This window comes from Limanda limanda, chromosome 8 (assembly GCF_963576545.1).
Source record: "Limanda limanda chromosome 8, fLimLim1.1, whole genome shotgun sequence".
Classification (NCBI taxonomy): domain Eukaryota; kingdom Metazoa; phylum Chordata; class Actinopteri; order Pleuronectiformes; family Pleuronectidae; genus Limanda; species Limanda limanda.
In genome coordinates this window covers 13,633,497-13,648,206 of record NC_083643.1, presented here as the reverse complement: position 1 = coordinate 13,648,206, position 14,710 = coordinate 13,633,497, and the positions used below count along the sequence as shown (strand labels likewise).

Here is a 14,710-nt window from a genome sequence, read left to right as displayed (position 1 = left end):
GTTCCATGGAAATCCTTGGAGGAGGTCAGGATATAGGCTTGATAGAAAAATGCCAATTGCATCTGTTTGAAATTTGCAAGGACACTTACACTGTGCATGGCATTGCTTTGAGATAATACTGTATATATATATATGTATATATATATATATACTCTATTTTCTTAAATATAACAGTATCAAACACATGTGGTATACATGGGTGGGAGGTATTGGTATAAAAAGAGGTTTGTGGGTACTTTGGCTAAAGTTGTACTGAAGTGAAGCTTACAATTTTGTATTAAGAGTTTTGTCCTTTTCCTCCAGAGGAAGAGGTTCTTCCTGCACTTCTCCTTCTCCCTCCTTCTCCTTAAAAAAGCGCAGTACATCCCAGGAGCGAGGAATGACCTGGTGAGAGAAGCCGAGCTCCAGCAGCCAGGACACGCTAACAATACTTATCACAGAACAAAGCATTGCCAGGGTTCTGAAGGGAAAGTGCTGTTTTATAACTCCGTCCTCCTCCGTCCAGCCGGGATACAGGACAACAGGAGGGATCCCGAGTACTCGTTCTCCACCCACCACACGCAGCAGTACCCCAACTACGTAGCCGATGATGGCGCCGTAGGTATTAGCGTGGCGGAAGTGCAGCACGCAGGCGAGCTGTGGGAAGACGATGCAGTAGAGCAGGTCTCCGCTCAACAGCCAGAGGGCAAACACGCTGTCATCACCAAAGGCCAGGCCTGTTCCTGCCAGGCCCACCAGCACCACGCTACCACGGATCACCCACAGCAGCTCCCGCTCCGACGCCTGCAGAGAGGGGAGGTGAAGCGACAGTAAAAACTTAGTTAGTTACTTTGTCTTAGAGCTGCATCAAACACACACACACACTCACAGACACATGCACACACCTGCTTTCTTAAAGTCGTCCTGTAAATGTTTTGTGTAAACATTGAAGCTGAGGACAGCAGCACCGAGTCCATTGAGGACATGACTGCTGCAGCCACAGCACCAATGCCTAACACTGATACCCAGTTGGGTGTGAGATATTGCAGGACCAGCGGCAGGATCTTCACGGCCTCCCCTCGTTCGAAAGGAGGGGGTAGACCATACGCTGTCTGGTTCCAGTCTTAGAGAAAAGGAAAGGGGGAGAAGTATAGTGATGGTGCAAAAAAAAAATTGAAATAAAAACTGGGGAAAAAGAAGCAAAATTTCACACACATACGCACACATACAAAAGCCATAATTTATCATAGTAGTGGTACCTAACTGTTAGAACATGGTGTCTAACTGAACATGTATGAATGTACTGTGCATGCTGTAGACGTCCGTGTGTACCTGCAGAGGCCGCCACTGCTCCTATGATTACAGAGGGAATTCCCATCATAAAAACTGTCCCAGCAGCAGCGAAGCAGGTGACCTGAGCCTGAGCAGAGGAGGCTGCAGAGAGGATCCTCTGGTAGAGACATTGATAGGCCAGTCCGCCCACAGTCTGTTGCATACAGAAAAACAAAAACAAGCTTTATCAGTGAACAACTTGGCATCTCATGCAGTTCGACAAACGTCCTTTCTCACAGCCGACAATTTGACTTGATTTATCTAATAATGTGAACTAGAGCAAAGTTCAGCTCATTCCGCTGCCAAGGCCCAACAATCCCTTTAAATGAAATCAACATTTTGCTCACTCGTCCTCTAAATGTGCCTGATTTTTTCATCAAGGTACATTCATTATTCCCTTGGAAAATTGCCCTTAATAATGTTAAAGAGAGGGAAATTAATTCCTGAATGAACTCCCTGATCAAGATCTGTACCAAAATCTCCCCTGACCCATATCCCTTCCTTTCACAAAAAATGCATTCATCGGTTTTTCTTCAATCTAGTTTACAACAAACAAACAAACGGACAGGGGTGAAATAATTACCTCCCTGGTTAGAGGTTATAATGGTTTTGAATGGACATTATAGATCAGTTTGATGGCTAAGTTCCATTTAGCGGCCAATTGCCAGGCACCAGATTTTGATTCCAGTTTTGCTCATTTTCAACAGTAGATACAAAGAACACAAATATAGCTGCCTGAGTCAGGACAGGTAAGAGGACAATGTTGCTGCATGTAAATAAAATATTACATGTTGTTTCTCGGCAGGATTTTGGTGCAATTTTTTTACAGTGTGTTCCACGAGTGTGTGAACAAGTGTGTGACTCAAAGTTCAGTTGGGAGAAGGTGATTAGAAAAAAGATGATGCCTCACTCTGTTGTTATTTTTGGTTACTGTGGACAGTCTTCAGTGCACTTGTGGCTGTACAGTAACGTTACAGAGAGGCGGTTCTTCTCCCACAAGCTATCTTTGCAAAGTAGTGAAGCGGGCGCGCAGAAACCACAAAACGTGAAGTTTAATTAATAACAGCTGATAGCACCGCTGATGTTTGTTATTTTAATCAATAGAGGCGGCGTTCAGAAAAAGGGAAATAGCAAGAAGACAACATTTGTAAGCAAGTTGTCTGACTCGCACGAAAAAATTCTCACCACTAATAGAAACTCATCCATCCATATTCCTGCGTCCTCCAGCTCCATCTCTCCCAGCCATGGGATCCCACTCGTTTGGTTGATGTTGGGTCCTTGTGAGAGGTCAGTGACAGCAGGACTGAGGAGCATAAAAGGAACACAGAGCCACTGAAAGAGAAATAAAAACAGAAGTTATCGAACAAGCCCTAAATCGACCTACTTGAATTTCTTAAATGTTGTCGTCCCGCCCTGATTTCTGTCAATCACTACTTTAATCCACTCCTTCTTTTTCTCACCATGCTGACAAAGATGAAGCAAAACTGGATGACATCAGTATATGCAACAGAGTACAGACCCCCTAATACTGTATAGATGATGGAGACAGCGGCCGAGATAACAATAGAGAGGGCTGACGACAACTCGAGAATCATGCTCATCGTTCCTCCTGGATATCACACAGAAAATAAACCAGAGGTGAACACACGTGTAATGTGACGGACTGATGACCACTGTTTTCATCTAAAAACACAAAGACGTACGCATAAAGACCTACCCAGAGCAGAAAGGATGCAGGCAACCCACAAAATATCGCTGATCAGAGCAGGAAGCAGTAGCATTGCGGTGAACATGTTGCCATAGCGATACTGGAACGGGTCCAACATAGTCACGTAGCATTTTGACCTCATAGGTTTTGCAAAGAATAGTCCCGCTTAAGATGTACACAAAGGAAACAAAACAACAGTTGTGTCATTGAAAATAATCAGATGATTTAAAATTTAAGGGGAAAACAGTGTTATTAATTAATTCTAGAAATCTATACGGCAAATATGAATTCAAGAACAGCAATAATTGAATGTTTGTAGATTCACTAATGGGACTATTTTCAGTTTTTTGCAAATCTTCTATGACAAATTGAATCTCTTTGGGATTCAAGCAGTTGTTTGAACAAAGTGATCTGAAGACATCAGCACAGCATCCGAGAACTTTCACCTTCTGGCTCACATCCTACACACAACATTTTATTAATTCAGAAAATAACAATCTATATTTAATGAATGTATTAAAGTAAGGTTAGATGTAGGGATTTTTTTTTTATATAAAAGGTGACTTTAAACAAGTCTGTAGGCCAGGACTGGACTGGTCAACAACCTAGGAACTGGGAACCTGAGCTGGGAAAATTCCAAAAATGCAGACTTCACCAACTAAAAATAGTTGTCTATAAGATGGTCACAGGCATAGAATATATCTAATACCCCACAAGAATATAATTTCTCTATTGCAAGAAAAGCTAAATTCTTTGTGTTGGTATTCTTATTCACATACACTTTTTAATTCAATAAAATGTATTTACTTGTATGTGCTTCTGTTTGCCAATATGTAAACTGGATGTACACTCTATGCCTTGTAGATCGTAAGACTCACATTGGCTGGAAGGAAATGATAAAAAGCACTGTCAGTAAGTAACTAGTCATGGTTATAGGATTAACTGCTTCGTAGATTATGCAACTCTCTTTTACATGATGACCACAGATGACATAACATAGAAGGAAATTAATTCACTAAGGAAAAACACTTGGCCCTTTACACCTGTGGATTAACCTTTAGTCGTGTAGGTTAGCATTCAGTTTCATCCTGTATTTGGTTGAAACGGCAAAAGAATCTAAAGTAGTCCTGTTGCTTAGAAGACATGCACAACAGTGTGCTTGAATTGAACTGCCTGAAAATCAGTCAACTATCTTTGTACTGAAGGTACCCTACATCTTGCCTAGTGCATGCTGGGATATGTGAAAGCAACATAACACCATTAGGGAAAAGCAAGCAGGTAATCTTTTTTAGGAATAATGTTATCATGTTCTTTGCTTTAGATGCACTTCTGCTGAAGTTAGAGTTATAGAGGCTGATGTATCTCTGTAAGAAAAGCAAAACCTGATCTGCTTCATGTGCTTTTGTTTCAATGGCAAACTTGACTTTTTCGTTTTGAACACAGCCTTCGGTTCTCTGTACATTTTCAGACAGATCTCTGCAATTTCAGTCCAATGTCAACATGTAATTGCAATCGCTGTTAAGATTCTATCGACTGTACAAACATTAATTTCTAAGAATTTACGCACTTTAAACCGTCCCTGCATGACTTCTGGTGTCTTCATTACTAAACCATTGTTGAAGAGTATCAGCAGAGCACATGTGAGGGATCTCACACTGTGAGGCTGCAAACACAACACCAGGCCATTTCAGCTACTCACCCAAAAGAAAACCAAAAAGATGTGCAGGCGGCCCCAGAGCCCAAATGAGACCACGGGTGGGAACATAAACAGCCTCAGCGGTTCCCATAATATAACCTCCACCAACCCATGTCGCTGAAAGCAAAGAAAGCACAGAAAGTAAGGCAGGACTGGAGGAACAGAACACCAAGAGAAGAGCATAGAACACACACAAAGAGGGGAAACTAATCTAGTGCTGTTATTTGATGGTGGATATGAGAAGAAGGCTCCAACCTGTCATGGTGAAAATCCCAACAACGACATTGATGTTGCGGCCACCGACGATGGTGACCTCGCTCTTGCTTCCAGTACATGTCTTCTCCTCTTTCTTGGATTTTCGAGATGCCCAGACCCCAATGACGAGGATGACCATGTAAAAAACCAACACAGCCACCAGTCCCGGGACATTCACCGCCATGATTGTCTGAAAACACAATGTGCAGCCCTTCAACAACACTAACTTATCTTGACAAACATCACAAGTACTGTAGAAGAAACCATTTCACTTTATTTCTCTTCTGTTGATATTTTGTTAACACACCAAGATCAAGTTCCCTCTTTATCCACATGACACTGAGGTCTGTGCTGAGACATCGTTTTACATGGATTTCCCAGGAAGCTGACCTGCCAGAAGAGTTTTCTAACATCTGTCTTCAATTTAACCGAACTCCGATGATGCAGACAGAGATGTCCTCTTCAGAAACGGGAGGAAGGGGCTGACCAAACCGGTTAGTGACAGACAGAAGTGTATGTTAAATCCCACTGTCCAGGACTTTTTAAGATGTATTCACCTTTTGTTCCCATGCAGACCCTTTGTTAAGCTAAATCCACAGACAATCGTTTTAGATTTGCCCAAATTTACAATACTAAGAAGACCTTAGTATTGTAAATTAGCCTGTCCAGAACATCTAAAGTTGTATCCACCATCTGTTCTCATGCAGACCCTTTATTTGGCTTTTAAATAGCTCACTGTTTTAGATCTGCCTTTGTGTAATACCATAAAACTTCCTTCTGAATGTTGACCATCCTTGCTGTGATGCTGTCTCAACTACGCAGTGAATAAAACTCATTTTTATCAGCCACTGGACCTGAGGCAATTTGTCTCCTTACACAGTCCAAACATTATTTTATTGATTTAATGCATCTCTTTAAACCTTTAAACCTTTAGACTGTATGGTGAATTTCAAGCCTGACCTTAGGTTTGCCGAACAAGTTGTTGAGGTGACAGGTCTGAAGGAGCTGGAATGTTTTAGATTAGGATTTTAATTTGTTGTATGAGGAGGTGCCATCCTGACCTTGGCATTTGGATAAGATGCGTGTCCACTCTGAAGCAGAAAATAAACAACCCTGACATGACTTGTAGGGTCCTTGACTTATTATCTGCTCCCCCTCCTGTTTGTAAAATACTGAAATGCTTCTATTGTGCTTCAAGGTTTTTAAATTTAACTGTTTGTGAGCTGTACTGAGATATTTTCTGACAGATATTGAATATTTGTGAAGAGGAGAGGGATCCCTCACATGTGGCTCTCTGAGGGTTCTACGCCCCCCCCCCTCCTGTTTATAGTTTTCTTTGGTACTTTTCCCTGAATCTTGTTGAGGGTTAAAGGTAGAGGATGTTGCACTATGAGACATTTTGTGAATCGTGAATATGGGCTATACAAATAAAATTAGATTGATTGATTAAAGTAGACTCATCATGGAGATAAGTGTTTTTTTCATCAATAATGAAACTGATCCAAGGTTCAGCTATTCGTCATCACTAGTTTAAAATTGGGGCTGTGCTACAAGGCCTAGTGAGAGTTGGTTCTATTGTCAGGAAGCCCCCCCTGTATAACGCGATAGGCCCTTTTCAGCCAGTCTCAAGTGGCTTTGAATTAAAGACAGTTTTACAGACCAATCCGTACATTAGACTTCCATTTGAACTCAAAATAACTCACATAACTCCATTGCCCATGGAGAAAGTCACTATTAACCTGGGAAACCCATTATTACGGGTTAGTTGTATGTGACCAGTAGCTCAACTCATACACTGCTACATGAAACTGATACAGAGCTACAGCATTACCTGACAGCACTTAACTACTGGGATTAAACAATGACTGTACACAACTGTTTATAAGACTTTCATGCCTGGGCTGTAAAACATATTAAAGAGTAACTCAAAGTGATAATCTCTGTCTGAAACCCACAATAGGCAAATAAATGAATAATTACCCTGGGATGCTCCACATGAGATCGCTACGCTATGAAATGTTGACAGTTAATCATACTTAAAATATTTGAAACCTATTGACAATAAAAAGTTGAGGAAATATAACTATTGGACTCAAATTATGTTTTATTACACCTACATGTTTTTGTCAAGTTATTCCAACCTAAACATGGCAAGTGCAATTGTTGTTCTTGCGCCTTAAAGGTCCAGAGTGTAAGATTTAGGTGAAAGGAATCTATTGACAGACATTTAATATAAAATAATCCTAGTGATGTTTTCACGGGTGTATTATCTAAATTATCTAAATTGTTGTTTTATTTACCATAGAATGGGCCCTTTATATTGAAATACTTTATATTTACATCCCTTTGAGTATTTATGGAAACTGAAGGTTACCACAGGTTCTCTTTCATGTTTGGAAGGGGAGGATGAGGTGAGGGGAATTCAGCTGCAAAATGCAACTTCACCACTAGATGTCACTCAATTCTACACAGTGCAACTTTAAATTTACGTAAAATAAGTTTAATTCACATGCACAGTTGTGTTTAAACGGTTTTAGAAAATATTAAAATATTCAGACCATGCAAATAACTTGAGCATGGCTTCCATTGTCGTCCATGGTGACATTCCCTTCCAGTATAATACTTTGATTGTTTGGGATTAACAAAGACAAGATATCTGGCAGAGAGAGTAGCTTGCTGAGAATAGCTCAATAGTTATGGAAGCCTTGAAACCCCACAGACTGTATATAAAGATAGACAACACGTGTCTACTCCCCGCCCACTACCCAGGATTGAAGCCAATGCATCCTGGATACAAACACTGCCAACATGCACATTTCGACGTAGTGATCAGGGGATGAAGGGGATGTAGTGGGAATCCCGCCTTTAAACGAGCTCAACCACTCGTGTGTCTGTCTCAGCTGTCAATCATGTTTCATTTCATTATAGTATTAAATAACTAATTGTTACCAGAGTTACTGGAAACGTTTGCTCTTTAACATACAAAACGTCATCTTTTAGGCATAATGATTAGATGCATTTTTATTTTATTGTCTATGGATCAGAGTAGGCTTGTGAATGGATTTCATCATAAAGCATGATAACATTATCTTCCAAAGCGATGGAAGATAATGACCTTTTACACAACTCAGGAATCTTATGACCTATTTTTCCTTACCTTCACTCCTCGTATCTAAATGCATCTTTTTAACACAGCAACTGTACCTACCGTGATGAAAACAACTGAAACTGACTGTTACCATGTAACATCTTTAAAGTCTTAGAGCACAACCTACACAACCTAAATTTAGTTTACCTATCTCAACCCCCAACACACTACAATACTCACACTGGATAGATCCTGTCCTGCTCTACTGCGCATGATGCAGTCCAGCAACATCTAATTTACTCAGGTTAACACAGTTTTAGGCAAAGTGTTGAGTACAATATTCACATTACATGAGTTGGATCAACTAGATAGTGACAAATTAGTAGAGAACACTAATGTAACATAAGTAAGCACAGGTATTAGATCGATTTTTGTTCTTTCCTTTGAACAAACTGACAACATTTCTCCTAAATTCCACAGACATTGGAGTAATGATAGATAGATGGAAATATGGATGGATGGATGGATGTTTGGATGTGTAGATAGAAAGATGGCTGGATGGTCAGATGTATAGATAGATAGATAGAAAGATGGAGGGATGGATGGATGGATGGATGGATTAATAGATAAAGATTATGATATGATAAAGGGTAGATAGATAGATAATGATAGATAGATAGATAGATAGATAGATAGATAGATAGATAGATAGATAGATAGATAGATAGATAGATAGATAGATAGATAGATAGATAGATGGTTGGATGGATGGATTTATAGATGAAGATTATGATATGATAAAGGGTAGATAGATAGATAGATAGATAGATAGATAGATAGATAGATAGATAGATAGATAGATAGATAGATAGATAGATAGATAGATAGATAGATAGATAGATAGATAGATAGATAGATAGATAGATGGATGGATTAATAGATAAAGATTATGATATGATAAAGGGTAGATAGATAGATAATGATAGGATAGATAGATAGATAGATAGATAGATAGATAGATAGATAGATAGATAGATAGATAGATAGATAGATAAATAGATAGATAGATAGATAGATAGATAGATAGATAGATAGATAGATAGATAGATAGATAGATAGATAGATAGATAGATAGATAGCATACTACGGTGTATTTCAAAAGAATTTGATTAAATATAAGATCAAGTTTATGATATGATAAAGGTTGGATCATTCCACCACAGATTAAAATAAATAAAATCACCTTCTACTGTGGATGCCCGTATGTCACGTGGTCGCGTATAGACAATAGGATGCGTGATTCTGATGACATTTATTCAAATTAAACATTGCGCAGTGTGTTTTTCATTTAAAAAAAAAAGGACATATAGACCAAACGGGAGAGAGTTAATTGTATTCCCATTGTATTCCCGGCTGAGGTCACGTACCTTTCCGCAGGTTCCTCTCCTCTGCACATCCGCAAATCTGCCGCTGGTCTCTCCTCTTCTGCGTGCTTATATCCCCCCGACGCGTGACGCACAGGGGTTGTGTTCAGCGCCGGCACAACGTTCAGCGGTGTTTTTACCGCAGGCTGCGTGTTTATTCTCAGTGAACAAGAGTCTCCGACGTGCTGTATTGAATCCACGGTGACTGCTGCTGCCGTGCTGCCCTCACACGAGCTTCTGGACGCATCCGCATGGGACGATGCGTGCGAGAAATGTGACCAAGTGTTGATAAAACGTTGCAGACGTGAACAATGCCTAAACATGCGGAATAATTACTGCCGGCGTTTTCAATGACAGAGAATAAAGATCGACCTGATAAAAAGGATTTGTAAAAAACAACATTATGCAATAAATGGAAAAAGAAACCAGCCCAACTAAATTTAGACTTTTCAACTAGACCATGACTATAATTCTATAACAATGTAGCAGGTTCACACAATAGATTGACTGATGCAATTCAGATCATAGAGTATTCACTTATTATTACCACCACTAGCATAATTTGCTGACATGACAGATCGTGTCCATAATATTTGATAAAACTTGCACATTGGCACCTAAACCTGACCTGATTATGGTCTTCACACAGAGAAAGTGGTACCTGGACTAGGATCATGCTTCCCGTCATATGATATGAATAGTCATGGTTAAAGGAACATGCAAGTGTTTTATATATATAAATGAGGACTTCCTTGCTTCTTGTGAGGAGGCGATAATAAAATGTGACCTTTCATTCGTTTGAAACCTTATCTTGTTAATATCTCAGCACTGAGCCTGGACGAGAGGAGCAAAAACCTGCTGCTGGCAGGACTGGGGAGGAATCTGAACCAGCTGAATATGGACCATAAGAGAGGAGTAATGTTGGAACCCTGGAGCAGTGATTTGACCACCACTGCTGACCCACCAACTGGAGAGTGTCGTGGTTAAGGGTCAACACACTGAATGAAGGCAGGGTACCAACCGATGATGTCAGCTCCAGGTGGAAAGTTATGGTTTATCTTAGGCTTATTTCATTAATGTCTTCCATAAAACATTATGTTAGAGCAAATTTCGAATTCAGGGGCGACTGGCCCAATCACCAAGCTGTCTGGTATCGTGAGTCTTCTGTATTGACCTTTCATGTAATATCAATATTACTATTATATCAATATTACATGAAATGTTATACACACGTCTGGTGAAGTGATGATGACAGAAGAGAACGGTTGTTAAATTTTAATACTTATAAGTTGGCTACTTTTGTTTCGAAATCTTGGTACAGAATTTCAGGATGGTTTATTTGTGTAGTATTGTTGTTGATGCTGCTGCTTTGGTTTCTGGCTTTTATTCACTTCTCTGTTGGTACTTATTTCAAAACAATGCTGATCGTAAGCGTGTTTCAAGCTGGGCATATAATATGCATGACACAATAATAAAAATCAATCAATCAAAGGAAGAAGCGCAAAAAAATGCTTCTTTCAAAAGAGTTTCCTTTTGGTTTTGTCAGATTCCGTCTGTGTTCCCCAGCGTGGGCTCCTTGTTGTCACCAGCGGACTCTGGGTGGTCCAGAGGCACAAGCCCCACCCCTGCAGGGTCGGGGTTGCCCAGTATCCAGTGGTTTTTGTCCTCCTCAACTTTGTGGGAGTCCAAGAAGGTGTGAGCTGTCACCTCGTACTCTTTGCCATATGTGGTCCTGCAAGGAAACAACTGTCAACCCAGAGAACGACAGCAGGTGTGCTCGTGTTGTTACAATACTTCTGGTTTACTTCAGCTTACTGGCAGAGAAGAGGTGGCTGCCGTTTGATGCTGTGAATGGAAGTGAGACTACAAGGCGAATCTCACCTTTTATTGGATTATAAGGTCACTGTGACCCATGTCACTTCGGTAACAGTGACCTGATATTCCTTTTTTTGTATTTTACATAGTAAGTTATCATATGTGCCATTTTTTGGGGCCTCTGATCTGACATCTGACACATTTTGGTCAAATGAAAGCTGCACATATCAAAAAACGTTATATTGTATTTTACCGTGATTTCTTTTTTTGTGTGGAGCTCTTATGAAAACTTTAAACATACCAAAGGATGTGATCACCAGTAACAGCAAGAGCCTGGTTCGTCTTGCAGTGTCTGATCACCACCTTCACATCAGCCTCAAAGAAAAGAAAATAAGAAGTCTTCTGTATTTATTGCACAAAAGGCTGACGCTGCAGCAGTTAATCATAAAGCTCCAGTAAAGACTTACAGGGACAGGCTGACCCTCGTATTCAAGCCTCTCCTCTGGCTCAAAGTGCACAATCTTCCACCATGACAGAAAGGAAACCTCGTCCTCCAAGGTAACCTCTTGCAGACGTGAAATCTGTGCACACTGTAATATGAGATAGACTTTAGTTTGTAAGATTTATGCATTTCCACTTTCTTAAACATGCTTTGAGATGGCACTCTTAAATAAATATTACAAATTAAAACAGGATCTACCTTCTGGAAACTTTTTATATCACTTGTCAAGAAAAGCTGAGGAAAGAAGAGAATATAAAACATGTTAAGTTACACACTAAGGAAGCGATTCATGTGTTTTCTTTTTTCTACTATTCATAGATATAACACAAAGTTAACATTTGATGTTCAAATATCAATTCATATCAAAACTGTGCTAGTTTGTCAATGAACTCTCTCAATGTTTTCATTAGATATTAAACTTATATATATATAAAAAAAACTTAAATGGAGTTCACTAACTCCTCTGGCAAAGCCACTTGTAGTTGTCAGGGCAAAACTTTGCTCATAGAGCAGAGTTGATCCTTCAGGGCTGCCGTCGACACTGCATTCACACAAACAGTGTTACAACTTCACATCTGAGACTTTTAGGTTGACATGTATGTTGATGTAGTTGTAGGTGTGTTAGTGTGTACCTGGTGATGATGAAGGCAGTGCGCCTACAGGGCAGGATCCCTCTTCCTGCACTGACTCCACAGGGGCTCTTAATGCCAGGCAAAGGAATCCTTATCAAATTGTTGACGTCAGCGTTAATGCTGACTGAGCTGCACTCCCTGTTTTCTCCTCCCATGTTCACCAACATAACAACGTCCCCAAAGTGCACCTGTCCATCAGTTGTCAGCGAGAGATTCACCTGCACACATGGACAAGCACCGTCAACCTGATCATCAACCATCGCCATCATCATTGTGATTTTATGGCTGCTGTTAATGGTGTTCTTAATTAGGTTAAACTCAATTTACCGTTCCGAGAATGTTCTGTTTGAGGAAGTCTATTTTCTGAGCAGCAAGCTCGCCTCTTTCCCTTTTGTCCAAATACACTTTCTTTGACTCCTGGAAAACATTTACAACGAGTGTTATTATACATGTGCTCAGAACTTCACTGCTGCTGGTCAAACAAAAACATGTTGAATTTCAAAAATAAACCAAAGGGATCATTTAAATATTGTATTTGTTACTCTGAACCCATTTTTTTATATAATGATTAATATGGAAATATATCATATTTTGCCCTCTGTCATTTGTCACTAAAATACCCAAAGATCCTTTATTTTTACTTGTGTATTTCCTTTTTTTTTATACCTGTACCCATACAGTTTTAACACACACAACTTTATTTTACCTTCTGGTAGACATTGAAGATACCAAGTATGTCAGAATGAATTTCAGGGAATGTTGTATGAAATTGTACATAAAACATTCAGAAACCCATGGGTTTGATGTATTCAGCTAAGGGTTAACTTCATGTAGCTTTGATGTGGAGCTGGAACGAGCAAATGCTGTACATGATACTGTACATGATACTGTATATGATACGTTTATAACGGAATTCAAATGTTTATTGTATCATCATTAGTTATATTTTCTGTATTCTTTCTTGATGTAAACACTTTGACACAAACACACATACACACACACACAAACACAAACTCACACACACACACACACACACACACACACACACACACACACACACACACACACACACACACACACACACACACACACACACAGCTAAACTCTAGAAAGAGGGAGGTAGAATACCACTGAGATTAAATTCGCTTTATAACAATGGGTAGAATTTCAGAAACATTTCCAGTCATCATCCGTCTGCAGAACAAGTGTAAACACGTGACAACAACCTGTTAATGTTTAACATCAGTTCAGTTTCATAAGTTGTGATGCTAACACGCGGGTTTTAAGCAAAATTTCTCTCGTAAAAATCGTTCATCTTTGAAACAAACCTCTTCCCGGAGCAGCTCCTCGTTCCAGTTTCCTATTTTCACAGTACTCCTGAATCCTCTCCTGTGAGCCATCCTGGCTGTAACACTGTGCTATAATACTACACTGTAATACTATGAGGCTAATGTCCTGTAAATATGTGTGCGCTGCCGATATCAATAAAGCTGCGTACATTCCGTGTACGGGTTTCTATGGTAACGAGACAAGTTACGGTCCAACTCCCCTCATTTATCGCGAGAGGGCGCGCGAGTGCAACATTAAGGTGAGGGACATATGATGTGTGATGAAAAATGTCACGTTAGGGGGTTATTGACTAATTTGACTGTGTTTATGTATAAATGTAAATCAATGTTGACGGTCAATTTCATTGTTTTTTAGCTGATGATGTATTAATCAGAAGACTTGAGGTTTTATTAGCTGATATAGTTAGTTGTCATTAATTGAAAGATATATTTAATTATACAAATATATGAAGTAAATAGTAAAGAACACACAGTGCATTTAAAACAGAAAACAAGACAGCTGATATTATGAAAATAAATGTGATAACCAACAAGAAAGTAGAAATACATGCAAATGTTTCTTGCTATTTAATGATTTTTTTAAAAAGATGTAAAGATCAATTTAACCTAATAGATAAAACAGGTTAAGAAGGGGCTATTTCTTTTCAATTTGCAACAATAAGTATGATATTTACTTGTAAGAATTACTATGTTAATAAACACGTCAGAAATATCAGGGTCAGTTTAAGAAGCAGTAAACTAAACGGATCAACAGATACATTTAAACAGCGGCTATTGAACAATAAGATCATACCCACCAAAATTCATGCAAGAAATATTTAGTTTACCTTGTGGTATTCACACTTAGGCCATCTTCACGTGTTTTCTTGTTCCAGCCTTGAGTTGTGTTCCAGGTTCAGTATTAGAGTTTGTGGTTTTACATGCCTGTGT

General features: G+C 39.4%; 2 protein-coding genes across 2 annotated transcripts; both read right to left on the bottom strand.

Moving 5' to 3' along the window:
- Positions 1-264: 264 nt before the first annotated feature.
- Positions 265-5,154, bottom strand: LOC133009480 (high-affinity choline transporter 1-like). Its single transcript, XM_061076992.1, has 8 exons — positions 4,971-5,154; positions 4,719-4,832; positions 3,029-3,184; positions 2,772-2,920; positions 2,497-2,643; positions 1,312-1,465; positions 885-1,102; positions 265-783 (listed from the first exon to the last, which is right to left on the bottom strand). Exons 1-8 carry the CDS (start codon positions 5,152-5,154, stop codon positions 265-267), a joined length of 1,641 nt encoding a protein of 546 aa, XP_060932975.1.
- A 5,870-nt stretch (positions 5,155-11,024) lies between these two features.
- On the bottom strand, positions 11,025-13,831 carry LOC133009148 (cilia- and flagella-associated protein 161-like). The gene is made up of 8 exons (XM_061076558.1): positions 13,760-13,831; positions 12,759-12,848; positions 12,432-12,649; positions 12,259-12,340; positions 11,998-12,033; positions 11,765-11,887; positions 11,599-11,672; positions 11,025-11,214 (listed from the first exon to the last, which is right to left on the bottom strand). Exons 1-8 carry the CDS (start codon positions 13,829-13,831, stop codon positions 11,025-11,027), a joined length of 885 nt encoding a protein of 294 aa, XP_060932541.1.
- Between the last annotated feature and the right edge of the window lie 879 nt (positions 13,832-14,710).